Genomic DNA, 13,575 nt, shown 5'->3' on the forward strand with positions numbered 1-13,575 from the left:
TTGGAAAACTCAGGCTACCTTTTGGCTATGAAAGGCTACATATACTGCTGCAACTGGGTAGTATTCTTTTCCTCAGTAGCATTTGCTTTGAAACAGCTGTTCCCTTTCTCCAAGAAGTGAGTAAGAGTGATATTTAGTGCAATCTCCTGTTCACCTCCACCCAGACATACTATTTAAGGTGATACTTGGCATTGCTGATATGAAAGAGGTTTCCTCCCTCCTCACCTTATTAATAGGTACCTCTAGATCCTTATGTGTGAGGTGCTGCAAAAGTGGTCAAGATTCATGAAAATAATTATGTAGAAAACAACCTAAATGTTTAGTGTTAGTATTTATCTTGAGAATACCCATGCCCCCTTGTACAGTGTTCCCTTTTCTTGTTTGTTTCCAGGTTGCCATGGTTTCTGGTAGCTCTTCCTGGCATACACCCTGTCTATGGATGAGCATGTGTGAATGTGTTTTTGCTACACATTTAGTTAAGAGAATATGATGTCACATGACAGAACAATGTGTTGCTGACTTCAGAGGTTAAGTTTGTTCACAAATGGAGAATGTAGCTGTAAATTGTGTAGTGAGTTCAGGACTGAGTCTTGCAAATACTTGCACAAGTTAACAGTGTATGAGAAGAATGCCACTTAAATTAATCTGTTCTCAGGATCAGACTCAGGCTGTTGATATTAATTTGAAACAAGGAAGATTTGTGTAATTGAAGTGGCTTTCTAATTAAAAATAAATAAGAATTTAAAGTTCACATGCTTTAATTGCAGTATTATGTTGCCTTAAAAGTTCTCAGAAATCAGCACAGAGAACTTGTTTGCTTCTTAAATCTGGAGGGGTTTTCATGTAGTACTAGAAGGATTGATGAGTGTATGATAATTCTGACACTGTCCTTCTGGTGTTAATTGCTTTATTTAATTTTTCCTTTGAATTGAATACTGCCAAAATGTGTTGGACACAGTCCTTTGAAATCCATGCCCTCTGTAGATCCCATCAGGCAGGGGCAGTTTCCAGACAGGGCCCTCAATGCTCTGGGCACTGCAGCAGGGATTGTCCTCAGGGACCCGCAGGCTGGCTCACCTCCCATGGATGTGCTGACCCTGCACTGGGGTGTGATGAGTTTGTCATGTGGGTGGAAATGAAGTCCCTTTGTTCCAAGGTCAGGTATGGGACAGCTCTTCCTGGTGAGCTGCTCTGTGTTGCACTGGGCATCCACGAGGGAAGTGGTCTCGTGGTGCCTTTCCTCTGAGGTGGCATCATTTGAATCTACTAAACCTGTAATGGAGGAGTGAGAAGGAAATTTTTCATGAGATTACTTGGTGATATTTTAGATTTATTTTTGAATTTTCTGTAACTTGTCTTGTTTCTAGTGCACTGCCTGTGTATTTGACTTGTGTATACTCCTTTTATTCTTTCAGTGATTAACAAATAAAATAACTTAAAAAAATACATATTGATATTTTTAAGGGATTGGTTGGTTTCACACAATATGGAGCTCAATTTGTGATTTGGCAGTCCAAGGTCAGTTTCTTACATGCCTACAGAGAGGCACCCTCAAAGAGCTGCTCTAGTGTATGAGCAGCTTTTGGGTTTGGGTTTTTTCTGCTATATAAACCTCCCAAAAGCTAATTCTCAGATTATTCTTGAAAGTCAAAACCAGCTGTTAGAAACAGATATGTAACACCCAAGGCTTCTACCTTGAAATTTCTTCAGCATTCCATGGTTTTATATGCATTCATAAGTTATTCAAGAAAATGAAAAAATCCAAAGTTTGTTTGTTACCAAGCAATTCCAGAGCAGGAAAATGCTTGGGGACCCATCTTGCTTGGCTCATTAACTTTCTTATTAAGTAATAAATGGGGCTCCAGATGGCCAGAATTTTGGTAGAACTGAGATAATTTTTTTTCAGTTGAAAAATTTATTTTAAAACTTCATCTGAGAAGAAATCTATGTGTTGTACTTTCTCACTCCTTACCATTTGCCATGACGGGGTATTCACAGGAGCTGAGTAGTTAATTAAATAGCTCAAAATTGCAAAATGTGTCAGCATGTACTGCATATTTGACAGTTACTGCCTGTAGGAGATAAAGCAAACAGTTGCAGCAGCAGTATAATGAAGATTTATGGCTTTAGGACAAGGCATATGTGAGAAAACAATTTGTAATAAGGGATCAGTTTCTTGTTATACAATTCATGCCTTTTGTAGATGGCTGTAGACTTATTCAGTACTTCAGTTTGTTGTTTTCAGTGGAAAGAAGTCTTGCAGTAGGCATTTTTAAATTAAGTGAAACATATAAAACATGTCAACCATACTTGATAGGAAAAAATAAACTTTTAAAAATTTCAGATCAGTTTATATTCATGATCTAACTCAGAGGCTTTTTACTTTAGGCTTTTGTACCATCTTCTCTGGGAGTTACATGGAGTGTAGTAAATAATGCCTGCTGTGTTTTTTCTAAGAGCAGCAGCCATTTCAAAATCGTGCCACAGCAATCCCAAAGTCCTTTTCCATCCTAGTGACTTGTTTAGTTTTTATATGTCTTTGGCCCAAGCTACTTCATGTGTCTCCTAGTCCAAAGGCAGCAGGCACATCACTGTACTTCTGCCAGTGTGCACCTGGAGCCAGCATTTGGACATTGTAAAACAGTTTTCTGTTTTGATCTGCCACTGTGGATTCTTTTCCTGAAATTAATAAGTGTGCAGGTACCTGCAATACACTGATTTAAAAGATCATTTGCAGAATAAAGTTTCAAGGTCCCATGACTGTTTTGGTATTTGGAAGCTTTCAGAGGAGTTTCATCAGCATGCTTGTGGTTGTGGAAGCTGATGCTGCACGTTGTGCCATGAGAGCTGCCCTGGCAGTCTCAGGCTTGTGGGTGTGCATGGCTGCCCCTGAGCACCCTCCTTGCCTGATCCAGTTGGCTCTTCACCCTTTGGTTAATAAATCTCTTTATGGACATGGAATGCTTGATATGGGGTCCCTGGGGTGGTGGAGGTCCAACACTGGAGGCATGGTCAGGTTTGCACTGAGGTAAAGGAACCTGGCTCTCAGTGTGTGCCAGGTGTGAGTCACGGCTTCGTGGTAGTTTCTGTCTGTTGTTGCACTAAAGGTTAAGATTTATCCCCAGGGAAACAACTCTTCCTTCTTGGTTTTCAAATCTGGGTGTCCCTTCAGTGAATGGTGTCTGTGGTCAGTGTGATGCAGCACTTGGAAACTGCCTGTGTAAAATTGCTGGATCCTGTGTGTTACAATGGACAAGGCTTCACATATGAACTATTTCACAAACAACCATTCGTGATGGGTGAGGAGGCTGGAGTTATGGTCTTTCGAAATGCATTTGTCTTGCTGTTAGTGCTCAAACACTATGGATTTCAACTTTTAGGTTCTTGGTAAACAGTTGGGTAAAACATGCAAGAAGATAACTTGAATAGTTCTCTGTGAGTGCAGTTTCATTCAGGTCAGAATGGCTGGAGTCTGTTCTGCTGGCATGGTACCACCACCACTCACTGCGTAATGGCTGGGTTTTAATTAACTCCTGTGTGGTTTAGCTCTACATTCTTAATGACAAATTGGAAGTTTAAAGGTGTCAGAATAGAGGTGTTTGACCTCATAGCATTATATTTTCTCCAGTTTCTTTAAAAGATACAGACTAAGAGCTTGTGTGTTTTCTGACAATTCTTCATGTTCTCTCTGTGGCGGTGATACAGGTTTGTGCTGTGGGGTCATTTAAAGAAAAGGTTCTTTTGAGGAGGAAAAAGGAAAATAAAACAAGTCACCCATGATTTGTGATGCTGTTTGAATTATATTTAATTTGGAACCAGCTATTCAGGAGGCATTTTGTTAGTTCTTACACAGGATATGGCTTTATGCAGTTTTATTTGCATGTGAACAATATGAATATTTGAAATGTTAGGTTGGTTCTTTTATGGAATAAATGCACTCATTTGTGAGAGACCTTTTAGATAACCAAGGGGGGATGAGTGGAAGAAATTAAAATTTCCCTCAAGGGATAATTTCCCATTTTGCTTTGGCATTTGGCTTTTAATGAAATACCATAGGAGTGAAAGCTCAGGACACTGGTAAAAATGAAGCTCATTAACTTTTAAAGTGATGATATAAACTATCTTAAGTATGACCAAGTAGCAAAGTAACTGGATCCCCACTGGTTAATGTGTTAGTTTTGAAATGAAAAAGCTGGAGCCCAGTATGGTGTATAGAACATTAAAACAACATCCCCTGTTGGTAGTCAGAGTTGGTGACTTGCAAAGAGCAGGTTATAATTAATCTGCTCTTACTGAGCAGATGATGCCTTTGCAGTTCACAGTCACTTTATTTTATGGAAAACCAGTATTTGTAGAGAAATATGATTAGAGAATCACAGGAATAGGGTAAAAAAAGTACCACAAAATGTACTGAAGAGGACATAATTTATTCTATCAAAGCTGTTTCTAGAATTTGAAATATGTGTGAGACCTGATGTGCACATGCAGGTGCCACCAGGGAGGATTTTCCCTTTGAGTGTTCCTGCTGTCACGTGTTTAGGCACAGGAATAATTGCTTTGAGATAATGGAACATTTTTGTCTTGATTAATCCTGTTAAACATTTAAAAAATAAATTGTGTGTCTGTGAAAGGCAGAACTGCCTCACCTGGTTCAGAACTTGCAGTTCCCTTTCCTCGTTGAAGCAGGGATTGATGCTGTTGGAGAGAATATCTAAAAGGGGATGGAGATACCAGGTGTGAAAGAACTGTTTGAACTGGCCATGAATAACTGCTGGAGCAGGGAGTTCAGGTCTCATATTTGAGGAACTGGTTGTAACATGGCAGCCTGCTGCATTCTGCAGGCAGATTTGGCAAACGCACTTGTCCCAGGAAGCACCTCGGTTTTTGCTGGAGTCTCAGTCCCATGTTCCCCAATTAGCACAGTGAAAGTGCATGCCCAAAAGCTTTCAGTTATTTTTATTTCAGTCTATATCTGCCTTCTCTTCCCTTAGGCTGAGCCATGAGGCCATGGCCTTGATTTCCATTTGGATTAGAAATGTTAATGCTGCCCTTCCTTATACCAGGGAAGAGCCTTCCCTTTGGAAAGAAAAGGGCAGAAAATGCCTGTGTGTATGTGCTTGCAGGACTCACACTGTGTTTTGAGAGGTAAGCAATCTCTTGTCAAAATCCCATCAGAAGAGGCATTCTTAAGATGGTTTGGTACTTGAAAGGATCTTCATGCAAGAAGCAAAGCCCTGGCTCCATTTTCTGCCTCATTTTCATCTCTGTTTTCTGAGGTCAGGGAGTTATGTGTCATCACAGCGGAGACTTTTTATGATGGTTTGGCACCCTATTACAAGCAAATTTCCTGTAGCACCAAACCCTTCCTGCTGAGCTGACAGGCCCAGTGCGGGTTCAGGGGCTGCCTTGTTCCTGAGGGCTTTGCCATGAACCAAAATAAGGGTCCCCCCTGGGCTGCTCACTGTAAGCTCTCTCCCAGTGAAGTTCCTTATGTATCTCCCAAGTGGTACCAAGGCACTGCTGAACACAGACCCAAATCCATCTCAGGTGATGCAGGTAACCTTGTATTATCTGGGAGCATTTTGGTGTGGCCTCTGACATTAAAGAGTTTCTCTCCTATGCTCAATGACTTTAAAGTTTGCTTATTCTGTAATTAAAAATATCTTGGCTAGGAAGTCCTGAGCCTCCATTTACTGTTTCAGCTTCTCCCTGCCTGAGGCAGGACTGTTGAATAGTCTTCAGAGCTGCTGCAGGTACTGACTTCTCACAGAAAGGACAAACGGGGAAGAACAAAGCATGTGTATGAATATTCATACACCAGACTGACTTGGTTCAAGGAAGAGTCAAGTCCAAAAGCCAGTGTTAGGATTTGTCCCCGTGGCTCATTTTATTTTTGTGGCTCATGTTTTCCATCTGACACAGCCATACATCATCTTGGCATCCACAAGAGCAACTCAGTTGCTGCTGGGGATGGTTTTCAGCAGTGGAACCAGAATGGCTGCAAAAGCACTATTTCTTTATTCCACTTTGAAGTAAGAATTAAAACAGTGTCTCCTGATTCCATTGTGTTGGGATAGGGTAAAGAAGGTATCAGACTGATGTCTAATGCTGCGCTTCCCAGCTGGGACAGCACTTACCCACCTTCACCCACGTTTTTCTGGCTGCAAGGTAAAAGCAAGGACAGGTGATCCTGTTTGTGCAGAGATCAGCAGAACTCAAGGAGCAGCATTTTGGGCATGTTGGCAGAGCTGCCCTTGTGGGTTTGTGGGGTTGTAAAGCTCTGGGCTACCAAGGATGGGGATGACAGGCACTGTGCCATCAGTGGGGTTTCCTCTGCAGCTTGTGTTCATGTGTCCAGAGAAGCTGTAAAATGAAGGGGAGAGGCAGCTGTGTCTGTCATACACTTTATTGTTCATGTGGAGCTTGGCTGATAAACAGGACTAAATTAAAGCAACACTTGTGAAAAGGAAAACCCAACCATGACTCAGAAGTGCAAAATTGCCTTCCATGTGTCCAGACACCATGAGGTTCTGGTTTGCTGGAGACAGCACATGAATGTACCAGCAAGGCAAAGGCTTCAGCTTAGTGATATCCTAAATGCAAACAAGACATCTGGTACGGAATATGGCTTTGTTGCTGGGCAGCCACCTGTGACCCTGAGAAACACTTCTGTTAAGAACAGGTCACTGGTGAGTTTTTCTCTAGTTCCCATTTACAAGTCGTGGTGCTGTCTCCACTCAAACCACTGAGCAAGGGCTGCTGAACAGTAAGTGCTAGGGAAGTAAAATGAACAAAAAACAAGTAAAAGCCAAGAACAACTAACCCTTGCCCACCTCCACTGCATTTGGACATGGCTCGTCTATCAACAGCACCAGTAGAAGCAGGCAGTTCCTGTGGTGGAGTGGTTTGTGATGGGAAGACTTAAGACTTGCAAAGGATCAGAAAAACGAACAAGTGCATCCCAGGTATGAAATTACAGTAACAGTTTGCCTAAGGCTGAGAAAGGTCTTAATTGCATCGTCCCATTGGGTGCACAGCTGGCGGCAGCTGAAGTAGCTGTGTCTGTCCCTTTGCACATTCCACCCTGTTTCCTGCTCACCTGTTTTTGCAGCTCTGTGAAGAACTAACTCGACTCCAGAAGACAAAGTGCACGAGATGCTGCGTACTTGGTCTTGTGGTAGTTTGAGAAGTGTCTGGCAAAATGCTCCCAAAGAAAAATTGATTACCTCGTAGTGGAGGAGGGAAGAAAGCTGTAGGGAGTGAGCAGAGTGTGGGGCTAATTTGGTGCCTGGTACCAAGGTCTGTAATTTACTTGCCCAGGAGAGTATCTGGAAAGGAGTCTACCTACCAACCAGGTCACCCAGCAAGGTAAGGACAGCAGCTGGGGTGGTGCTGCTGCCAGCAAGCAAAACCACCCCACATGCTTGGGCATCTTGGTGCCTGTTTTTTCCCAAGAGATATGTGGAGCTCTCCCTCCCTCAGCATTTCCTGTGCTGTCTGTGCAGGGAACCAGTAAGTGCTGACTGGTGCTGCCCACAGCAGCTGGTGTGTCCTGGTGGGTTTGCAATTCCAGGCAGCAGTAGCACAGGAGTGATTGTACGGCTGCAGCCCTCTTCCTGTGAGACAGGGGCAGTGGCAGCTTTTACCTGCTGGGCTGGAGAGCCTCAGACGTGCCTGTGTGCTGAGGCAGCTGTGCCAGGCAAGCTTGGGAGCCAAATGGCATCACTGCAGCCCCTCAGGAATCCTGCCAGCTCCTGCAGCCGCTGAGGGACTGAACATGGGACCAGATGTCAGGTAGGACTAGTTTTGCCAACTAGGAAGATCAGCATTGAGGGGAGAGCTTCACCTGTGCTACCCTCTGTATTTCTGCTTGGGGCTGTAAAGGTGTCATTGATGGAGGAAAAAAAATAGTTGTGTCTAATCCTATTCAAAAAGTTTCCTGTGTCTTTTTCAATTTTTTTCCTCCATATTAATGTAGAGGAACAACCTTGGGATCCTCTGCAGGAGCAGTGTGTTTGTGAACACATCTTGTTTAGAATTTGATGAGAACTTTAGTACCATGTGACAACAGCACTGTTTGCTTGTGATTTGCTGATACATAGCTGGGAGCAGCAGGTTTTCCTAGGAGGCCATGTCCCAAGGCCTTGGGATGTTTTTATATTTCACCAGTAAAAACCATCAGCATCTTCAAATTCTCTTATTTCCTACACCACCACATTCCAGCTAGGGCTGTCTTTTCATTTACTTTCTTGCCTTCAAAGTGCAAAGCCAGGGAGCAAACCAGATTAGGCAGCTGTTCAGGCACTAGGAACATGGAAAGTGATTTGATAAAGCAAAAAGCCTGACTCTTTAGACACAGCCCACAGAGAGGCTTGGTCAGCAAGCAGCACTGAATATGTTAAATAGATTTCCACCAACTTGCCTGGAGAGCTCTTCATTTCAGTGCATGATTTGGGCTCTGGGGCAGATGTTATGTTTCCTTATTCAAAAGGAAAAAAAAACCAATTTTGTTCCCTGTTTCTCAAAGGTATTTGCTGCAGCAATGCCATTCCTTCATGTGCCAGAAGAGCCCAAGGTCAGCAGGGTGCAACTGCATCTTCTCCCTCCGCAGGCTGCAGCCAGCACTTCCCTGTGTGCTGGATCTGGATCAGGAGCCAGCTGGGCTCCTCCTTCCAGCCCCCCTCAGTGCAGAGCTCCCACGGGCCTGGCCTGGAGCAGCAGCTGGAAAGCAGCAAGACAGGAGCAGGAACTTGCACATGAGTGTGTTTTTCTGTCAGTCCCTGGGGCTGTGCCTGGCAAGTGCTGCTGGCTGGGCCTCCAGCACCTTGAGGGAGTGGGGATGGGATAAGCTCTTCCTGAGATCTCCCTTGCCGTGCTCCAGTTCATTTGTGACATCTCCCAGAGCACGATCCCTGCTGTCAGAGAAACCCCTGGTGTTCCTCATGCTTCTCCCCATCCAGTGGTTGAGTTCATATCTTGTTCTTCTGTCTCATGGTTAAAAAAATATATATTTTATTTTTCATCCTCGTCTCCCTCGCTCATGCTGCTGAGGGAGGCAGAGGCAGCTTTTGGAGAAGAGGGAGGGGAGGTCTTATTGATGACCCAGGGTGGAGATGGAGAACGGGACGGAGAGCGGCCTCGTGTAGGACTGCTGTTTGGGCTCTGCCGGGGAGAAAAGGCCTGGAGCATTCGGCCGCTTCGTTCCTGGAACATCTGCTTCTGCAAAAGCAAAGTGAAAAGATGCTCTTGAGTAGTGCACAGAGGGGAAGGCTGTGGGCAGGCAGGGGTTACACTGTGCCTCTCACTGGGGAGAGAGCAGAGAGCCAGAGCCCTGGAGCATGACTGGTTTGCCTCTGCTGTGCTCATGACAACCTGGTTCTTGCATGCCTGTTTTTACCTTAGCTGGGCCACCCCCAGCTTGAAAACACTGTGTGTACTGCCCCAGGCCACACACGGGGGGCTCCCTTTGTGGTTTTTGTATGTGTTGGTCACTCTCTTGCCTCCAAAGGTCAGTTTTCTGCCTGAACACCCAACATTTCTAGTTCCCACAGCCTTCTCCTTCTAGAATGTTGGGAAGGACCACCCCTTTCTTCCCGAGCTTCCTGACTTTCCCAGCCTTTATTCCTCTGTCCCTTTCCAAGGGAGAGAGCCCAGTGCCTGCCAAATACTGGCAGCCACTTCCCCAGCTCCCTGGAGCAGGCACAACCCAAACTCATAAACTGAGGGTGGGAATGTCAGAATTTGGGTATCTGTTAAAAAGAGAAAACACTTGCAGGCTCTATGTTCTGCTTGGAGCTTTATTGTCACTTTTGCTTTGTAAAGCTGAGTGGAGGCCTGCCAGAGCTGGTGGGGTGGAAGAGACAGCTCTGCAGTCAAGCAATCTGCTACACTAAGGCACGTGCCTCTACTCATTAGCAGCAATGCGGCCTTGCGTCACGCTGGGTTACGGAAGACGTGGTATGTGCTGTGCAGCTGCTGCAGGCTTCATGTGGAAAAACCCAAATCCGAGTGCCCTGCTGCTCCTCCTGGGGGTGGGGAGCAAGAAGCCTCAACCTTGGCTGTAGAAGTGGGAGTCGAGTCACAGGCGATGCTCGGCTGAAAGGAAGATCCAGCCCCGACAAAGTTAAGTTACCACTCAGGCCTGAGAGGAGAATACTTGTGCAGACTATACAGGTTTGCCTGTCTGGGCAACTGCAAACTTGATCTCAGCTGAGTTTTCATCTTCTTCCTATTCCCCTTGTCTCTGCAGTGATTCTGCTCTGTGCTGGCACAGTATCTGGGCTGCCCATCTTGCTCTTTCTCCTCCTCTTAGAAACTCAGTATTCCCTCTCAGCAGAGAGGCAGATGTTGGTTTCCTTCTCAGGTTTCCGGGTTTGCTAAATCCCAGGACTTAAAAATCAAGCAAAGGCACAAATACTATTCAGTATTCACAAATACTGAACTTAGCTGTTCCTCTGTGAGCTCTCTCTCCTCATTTACATCTTCACCACATCAGCCTTTACTGACTTAGTTTTAGAGCCTGGATGTCGCCGCAGTGCGGATTGTCAGAACAGCTCCTGCCTGGAGCTACGCTTACCCAGGCTCTCGTGCATAAAACCCCATGCTATGTACCCTACCCCTGCACTATTGCTAGGTCCAAATTAGCCAAGACTTCCTAAAATTTCAATTGTAGATGGTTGTTGCTCCTAATAAATGATGCCAGGAAGCATTTGGATGGGGAAGGATTTCTGCAGCTGAGAGCTGCAGGGATGTCACCAGGGCTGCCAAAGCCCCAGAGCCTGTTTGCAATTCAGTGGTATGGGTGCAAAATTTCTCTTTAGATCACAGAAATGTGAAATTCTGTTGGCTTGTTTCACCCTCTCACTGAAGATAATCCCCCAAAAAAACCCATGTTTGATATGAAATATCTTTTTCCTGGCCAGTCAAGATACTTGGACTTCCTTCTGTCACTTCAAACAACTCAGTGGCACAGTGGTGCTTCATGGTGGTGTGGCAGCAGTGCTGGAGGACATCCAAGTGCCCCAGCCTGGCTTGGCCTGCACCATCCCATGTGGCAGGGAGTACCCAACTCTGCCTCAGTGACAGAGGCCAGGGATGGAAAGAGAAATCCCACCTTCCTGCTAAGTCCTTCAGTCACCCTGTAGGACACCTGCTTCCCAGGCCTTCAGTGAAGAGTTTGTTGCTTGAACAAATTGATGCACTCACACCTTCAGCATTGCCTCCTGCATTAGTGCTGGAACTACCAGGCTGCTGGCTATAACACAGCTCTGCAGGAGGAGGAGGAGGTGGTGTCACTCACCAGCCTCAGAATATCTTCTCTCCAGCTGTGCCCTAGCAGAGTCAGTAGGCCATGCCCTTTGCAGGCAAAGAACTACCTGGGCCATTGGGTGCTGAAGAAGTAGAACAAGTGTTAATGGCTTCCTTGGAGTGTTGGAGGGTTAGACAAGGCTGGAGGCACTGTGGTCCTTTACCAGAGGTAGGGAAATAATTTCAAAGTCTTGATTCAAGCAAGTTCAGGTACACTCAACCAGTTTAGGGTTTGTTTTTGGCAATCTCACTACCGGGAAAAAATATTTTGCCTGTTTTTGAATTTTATTGCCTGTATGTTGATACTCCTTTGCTTCACAAACAAGTGCCAGGTGGGTATTAGAGAAGGTTTCTGCTTTTGAGCTGCTGATTGTTCCAAGGCCATTTTAGGTCCAGGCTGCAGACAGGTTCCAGTTGCAACCTGTCTTATCTGAGTCCCTGTGATGTCTGATTCAGCTGTTAGGAAGCCAACCTTCCCCAAGTGCCCCTGTGTGCTGAGCAGGAGGAAGCCAGCTCCTTGAAGGGACACCTCATCTGAAGGGACATTTCTGAGAGAGACTGCAATAGAAACCCTTCCCTGTGAGCTGTGCTTTCTTTCCACTGATCTCAGTTGTAGGTGGCTGCTTGTACATGCCTGGGAGGAACTGGAATGGACACATGCAGCCTGGAGTGGTGTCTCTGCCATAAGGCCCTGCATGCCAGGCTGTGTGGTGGTCCTGTCTCACATCACAGGAAAGTTTCATGCCACACTAATCATTGTTTCTGACCTCTCTGTGACTCTCACAGAAAATATACACACAGGGGATTGCACAGGTGGGCAAAACTGCCAATGAATTACAGACATCTAGACATTTGAAAACTGACATTTTGACCTCTTTCACAAACAGGCATTTTTTTATGGGTTACATGGCCCTTACTTTTAGAAAATTGATGCTGGCATAAAGTATATTATAATAATTATTTGTGAAATAATAATAGCATATTAATGGCATGCAAATTACTGATCTAGGAATCCAGCATACCCGTAACGATTCCTGCACTTTTAATGTCAACATTAAAAGCAGCTTCTAACTAACAGTGATAAGGCAAATTAACATTAATAACAGTTTTGACACTAATACTAAGTTATCATTATTTTAAAAGTCTTTCCTGTTGCCAAGGCTCAAACTGATTCAAAAAAAGCTACACCACCTCCCAGCGTGCTGTCACTGATGCTTTTCCTACAACACTGTGAAGAGATTTCACTCCTCTTGTTCTTAGCAAAGGTCCCTATGACTGCACCAGACTTGCTACTCTGTAGTCAAACACTAAGAGATTCTAGATTTTAAAAGACCTTTGCAGAGCACCTTTTCCTTAATTGAATTTGGTAAAATATTTTATCAGCAAAGGTTTTTAAAAATGCCATTAGTGTGCAGAATTGAGTGGGTAGAGCCAGGAAATAGGATCAATGCTTTTGAATTCTTTTCTTCTCTCTGTAGAGCTAAACTCATGTCACCTCCTGTGGATTTCATGTGCTCTGTTATCATCAGCCTTAGTTATTCAGCACGTATGGCCAAAGGACCTTCTTGCCACCCCCCAGGAACATGTGTCAATGAACAAACTGTTAAATAAGCTCATTGTTCATGTGGCTGGGGCCTGTCTTGTTCAGTGATCACTGCCTTGCATGGACAGAAGTAGCTGTAAGATGACACAGTCTCTGTTCTGAAGCCTTCACAGCCTAATTTTAGGTTTTTCTCAGCTGAGTGTAATCAGCACAAAGTACTCCAGTAAGGCAGGCACTGCATGACTTGGTGGCACTGAGTGACACAGCACTGATATGAGCTATTTAATTCACTGAAGCTCTGTGACTCTTCCTACATGTTTGTTTATAAACAAAATATCTGCTGAGCTCCTTCCAACAGAAGGTGCCTTTTTTACTCAGTGTCTGCAACCAGAGCAGCGTGTCTGAGATGGTGCCTGCACTGGAGGGTCTGGGCTTTCATCCCAACACAGATAAATTCTACATTCAGTTTAAGCTTTGTTACTGGTTTCAATGCAGCAAAGCAAAGTCATACAGGCAAACAGCTTCTTGAGGTTTGGCAAGCTATCAGAACTGACAGAGGGGGACCAAGACTCTTTTGGGGCTCTGAAGTGTCACCACTTAGTGCATGAGTTTGGTTTGAGCAGGTTTCTCAAGAGGCTGTTGTAGATTCTGAACTGGCTTTCCAAGGCACTTGAGGACCTTTAGTAAGGTGAAGCAAGGTGTGAAGCCAGCACATACCAAGGAGA

General features: G+C 44.8%; 1 protein-coding gene and 1 long non-coding RNA gene across 4 annotated transcripts in view; both read right to left on the minus strand.

The window, feature by feature from the left end:
- Nucleotides 1-4,410: 4,410 nt before the first annotated feature.
- LOC116992800 lies at nucleotides 4,411-7,729 on the minus strand. The gene is made up of 2 exons (XR_004417108.2): nucleotides 7,100-7,729; nucleotides 4,411-6,363 (listed from the first exon to the last, which is right to left on the minus strand). It is a non-coding gene; the product is annotated as an uncharacterized LOC116992800 (long non-coding RNA).
- A 1,245-nt stretch (nucleotides 7,730-8,974) lies between these two features.
- PCYT1B (phosphate cytidylyltransferase 1B, choline) overlaps nucleotides 8,975-13,575 on the minus strand; it is a 38,809-nt gene continuing 34,208 nt past the window's right edge. For 2 of the 3 annotated variants that reach the window (XM_033052769.2, XM_033052767.1), the window contains exon 8: nucleotides 8,975-9,219. In XM_033052769.2, the coding sequence (XP_032908660.1) occupies nucleotides 9,013-9,219 (207 nt within the window). In that variant the 3' untranslated portion in view covers nucleotides 8,975-9,012. Of the gene's footprint in view, nucleotides 9,220-9,777; nucleotides 10,096-13,575 lie in introns of those variants that run through there. The other variant, XM_033052770.1, reaches the window with a different exon arrangement.

This window comes from Catharus ustulatus, chromosome 2 (assembly GCF_009819885.2).
Source record: "Catharus ustulatus isolate bCatUst1 chromosome 2, bCatUst1.pri.v2, whole genome shotgun sequence".
Classification (NCBI taxonomy): domain Eukaryota; kingdom Metazoa; phylum Chordata; class Aves; order Passeriformes; family Turdidae; genus Catharus; species Catharus ustulatus.